Source organism: Lolium rigidum, chromosome 5 (assembly GCF_022539505.1).
Source record: "Lolium rigidum isolate FL_2022 chromosome 5, APGP_CSIRO_Lrig_0.1, whole genome shotgun sequence".
Lineage (NCBI taxonomy): Eukaryota > Viridiplantae > Streptophyta > Magnoliopsida > Poales > Poaceae > Lolium > Lolium rigidum.
The window spans coordinates 170,574,703-170,579,357 of record NC_061512.1 but is presented as its reverse complement, the minus strand read 5'-3'; the positions used below and the strand labels follow the sequence as shown (position 1 = coordinate 170,579,357).

The 4,655-nt window shown below is 50.5% G+C and overlaps 1 protein-coding gene across 1 annotated transcript; it reads left to right on the top strand.

The window, feature by feature from the left end:
- Window positions 1-2,350: 2,350 nt before the first annotated feature.
- On the top strand, window positions 2,351-3,415 carry LOC124656697 (BTB/POZ and MATH domain-containing protein 1-like). The gene has a single exon (XM_047195399.1). It carries the CDS (start codon window positions 2,351-2,353, stop codon window positions 3,413-3,415), a length of 1,065 nt encoding a protein of 354 aa, XP_047051355.1.
- The last annotated feature ends 1,240 nt before the right edge of the window (window positions 3,416-4,655 follow it).

The window sequence follows — 4,655 nt, the reverse complement described above, 5'->3', positions numbered from 1 at the left end:
GGGTAAAGGGGTCGACGGCTGGTATTTATAGGCTGATGGGATAAGATTCGTGTTCCGCATCCTGTGGTCGGAACGCAAGCGTCGCACCGTTGGATGCGTGACACGTGTCCCAAACCCTAGCAGTAAAAATGGCTAGAGATAAGTTACCGCGCGAATCGCATGGCGGAAACTGCAGGCGAAACTCGGAGAACTCTGGGGGCTACTGTTGTGGGTATACTTCATAGGTGTACCATCGACAGTGCCTAGATCCGGCAAGCCCGGGTGGCCCACAGACGGTGATGAGGCATGTGGCCCATCGGGCGGCCCGATTGCTGTTGATCATGAAGGAAGAAGTCCAGCCCAGGATCAGCAGGCCGGATCCGTACCGACATAAGAGTAACCCGGATCCATGGAGGCCCATGAGGAACCCGGATCCAGGAGGACGTGTATGGAAGGCGGATCCGTGACGTGCACGGCAAGATATTGTACCGTAGTTAGGCTATCTGTAATCCGGCTAGGACTCTCCATGTAAACCCTAGATCCGTGCGCCTTTATAAGCCGGATCCCGGGAGCCCTAGAGGCACAACCACAACTCATTGTAACAACGCGAAAGCGCCCGGATAATTCCGGACAAGCAGCAGTAGGCCCTGTCATCGTGCAGGTGTTCCGAAGCTGGGTAACTCGCGTACCACCGTCCCGTGTGCACTCCGCCCTATGGCCCCTACTTCTTCTCCCCCTCGTGAGGATCCCTCCTCCGGGGTACCGTCGATTAGGCAACGACAATAACCTTACAAGATGAATACAAAGATAAATTCGAAGCCACCTTCCTTGCAACAACTCGATCACTAAACCAAAAAGAACGATGAAGGGGGTGTCCAAGAACAGAGCCAGTACCTGACCTCAACCACCCTGCCCAAGTCGCACCTTGGCGGGTGAGAAGCACAATCAATCTAGTAGACCCTCAGCGCACACCATTGCATACGCGGTAGAATCTCCACTGCCGTCTTCCGCGAACCCGTCTCCAAGAGAGATAAACGCATTGATCTTGCTAGGCCTACCATCGACGTTGCCACGATGCCAGACGACACCACCATCCTGCGCTCGTCCATCACACTGCGTCCATCGCCGAGACGCTGCTGCACATGCCGCCGAGACTCGACGACACCGACACAACAAAAGCACACCGCTGCACCTCAGCACCACCACCATCCGTTGTCTGCTCCAAAAAAAACGATGCCCCCAACAGGTAGAACGATGATGCGCGTCGCCATCTTCCGATCCGGGACACCTGGATCTGGGATTTCCATCGGAGCAGCCCAAATGAGAAGAAAACACATACTGCAGAGACCATACCTCCAACAAGGTAGCGATGAACAGGTGTCGCCATCGTCCGCCATGACCGAAGTCAGGACCGGCTTTCACCGCCAGCCACGCCTCACCGCTAGGGACTAGATGACGGATCAGGAGACCCATGAAAATAGCCACAAACTAGCCAATCCCCTCCAGCGAAAGAGGAGACCACCACCACCATGGATTCCTCATGCTGCATAACCACCCCAGGAGCACCGCCGGCTGCCAACATCGAGGTCGTCGAGGTGCCGTATATGGCCTGGCGAAGCCCATCCGGGCTCAGATCGGGGCCTCCTGCCCCACGCCGCACCCGCCGTCATTAGACCATTGGGGTCCCCAAACCTCCTTCGTCACCTGCAGATGGTCGCAGATGGCCGGAGCGGGCGCCACCGCCGCTCCTCCATGATGACCGAGGATCCGCCACCACGCCACACGGACTTAGCCCGGCGACACCTCCGGTGGGGGCGGCGGAATGGGGAGCGCCTAGGAGGAGAGGAAGGGGAGGGGCGGCTGGGGCACTCCAATGCGTCTCCCACAGCTTCAGATCACATTTCATTTCATACTAGTTCTTATCGACCTTGGAGTGACTCGTGTCTCTGCCATTCGGCTTGAAAGATTTTATAGAAGTCAGCATTCCTGTTCAAATTGAATTCACCATCCATCTTTTTTTAAAGTTAAATTCATGTAAAAATCCGTATGGAAGAAGTACGCGAATACAACTCTGGCTTTTACGGCCGGTTTCCAAATTCCAGCCCAAAGCTCTGCAGACAGCCGTGCGGCCCTCTTTCGCGACTCTTGTTTCTCCAAAAATAAAGTCCAAAAAATTATAATAAAGATGTCCCAACCCTCCTTGGACGACCGAAGGCCTCATCGCACGCCGCCTCTCGCCCGCCGCGGCCGCAGCCTGGTAAACATCTGTCGCTAGTCGCTCGCCGGCTCGCCGCCTCGCCGCCGCTCCCTCATCTGTCGCTACCAGTTCCCCAAGTCGAATCGGTCGAGTTGGAAGCATCAAGGATTCATCATGGCCGAAGGCAACCGATCCAGTTTCGAAATCGTCCCTAGAAAAGACACTAGCCTCTTCCATATGCGAGTATCGCTCTCGCCGCCTGATGATACCCGTTCTGCCGGTCGCGTGATTAAAAAGACAAAGACCGTGGTTGCTGGATGCGAATGCGCTGCATACTGCGCTGACATGATGTCGGGCATAGACGTCATGCTCGCTTTGAAAGCATGGCCTGACCGTGTTTTGGGGGGCGCTCCAAAGGTGTCTCCACACATGGTTTTACTCGACAAGACCGGCTCACCGGCGACTTCATTGGGGACAAATACGCATCGGGAAGGCCTTCACATTCTGCATGCATCATGGGACGATGTTAAGGCGAACTGCATGGTGGACAACTACTTCATGGTGTTGTGCTCTGTAGACATCGACTGGACACCTCTGGCTTCATCGGTAAAGGAGGAGCTTCCGGATTTAGGTCATTGTCTGGCCATGATGTCGGATAAACAGGAACTCACAGATGTATCCTTTGATGTTAGCGGGGAGAGCTTGAATGCGCATCGCCTGGTGCTCGCAGCCCGATCGCCAGTCTTCAAAGCGGAGCTCTATGGCCCAATGGTTGAAAGTAAGATGACCTCTATCACTGTCCAAGACATGGAGGCCTCGACCTTCAAATCTATGCTCCATTACATGTATCATGGTTCACTCCCTGATGCTGGTGGAAAGGATGTTTGTTCCACCATGGCACAATACCAGCACCTCCTTGTAGCCGCTGATAGATATGGGGTAGAGGAGCTAAAGAAGATTTGTGAGGACAAGCTGTCTGGCAACGGTATCACGGTAGACAATGTGGTCTCGATGTTGGAGCTGGCGGAGGACCACGTCTGCCCCAAACTCAAAGCTAGATGCTTGGATTTCCTCGCTGATGGTGACAATTTAAAGATGGTTGCGATATCTGATGCGTACATCCATCTGATACAGAGCTTTCCGAATCTCTTGGTTGAAGTGCGGAGTAGGATCAAGAAAGCACTTGAAGAATCTACTACCATGAATCCTGGTGCTCACAAGAAAACCCGATTGTGTTAGGGACACAATAATGGGATTGATGAACTCGAATCCTCTTACAATGCCATGTTTATCTTTGATCATCCTGTTCTTAGAAGTTGCATATTTTGTGGTAGCAGGAATATTTATATTTCTCTTGTAGCTAGGAGGGTTTCAAGTTCTGGCTGAGTTCTAGAAAAGACGTGTGCGGCTGGCAATTTGTGATCTTGTTTTTATCTTGGCCTTTTGGTTGGTCACTCTTTTTGGTAATCTTGTTTATTTCTTTTCAGCAATGGCAGAAAACAGAGTGAATGATGCTGAATGTACAATATGATGCTATAACGTATAGCTACAGCAGCAAGTTGAACCCTTAATGACTAGCGATGGTGATTTATGCTTTCATTGCCTCCGGAGTTGCCCTTCTGGCCTAACCTTCAAGAACAATACATCATATCTATTAGCGTAATAGCTGTGTAGCAAGCTGGAACGGTTTACATCCTTTCAGAACTAGGATAACTCAGCTTCATATTTTTTTCTTCCCTATATAGTCAGCCATGGTTAGTTCAGCTGCTTTTCTGTCTATTTGGAAAAAAATCAGTTTGGATGCTGATGACATTATGAATAGCACTTATTTCATGTCAACGTCCTCCTCTGATATTCCACTTGTTTCATGCTTTGTCAAAATATCCCAGTGAAAATAACAGTAATAGTCCAAAAGGTTGTCTGCTTGAGTGCACTCTGAACAACTTTCATTGGTCATTCCTGTGTAATTGAAAGAAAAATCTTGTTATTTGCCTGCGGACCAAGTGCTGAGAGTGAATCATGTAATTAATCTGAAGAGTTCTAGGACTGGACTCTGCAATTTATCCTTAGTTTTTGAGTAAATGACAAAAAACTACCATAATTGTGCCGGTCATGACACAGAACTACCAAATGGATAGCGTTTGTCACATGACTACCAGTATTGGGGCATGTTCGTGACAAAAAGCACTGATTTCGTTATTTAGATGCGTTAAACCGTTTTCTGACTATTTGGGCCCACCTGTCAGGATTACGTGGCAGGTGAAAACCTAACTGCTATTTCATTTTGCAAAAACAACCTCAACGTATATTTTTTATCACACACAGATCCAATTTCCAAATAGAAAAAAATAAGGAATAGAAATTTCCAAATAGTAACTTCGTCCAGTCCACGGTCATCCAGATCCCTCGCCCCTGGGATGCCGCCCAGTCCTTCACGACCGCCGCCGGTTCGACGGCAGCCGCGCTCGCCCCTCCCCCT

Bases quoted from the DNA above. Each gene is read 5' to 3' on its own strand.
- LOC124656697 (XM_047195399.1), top strand. From the start codon at position 2,351: ATGGCCGAAGGCAACCGATCCAGTTTCGAAATCGTCCCTAGAAAAGAC.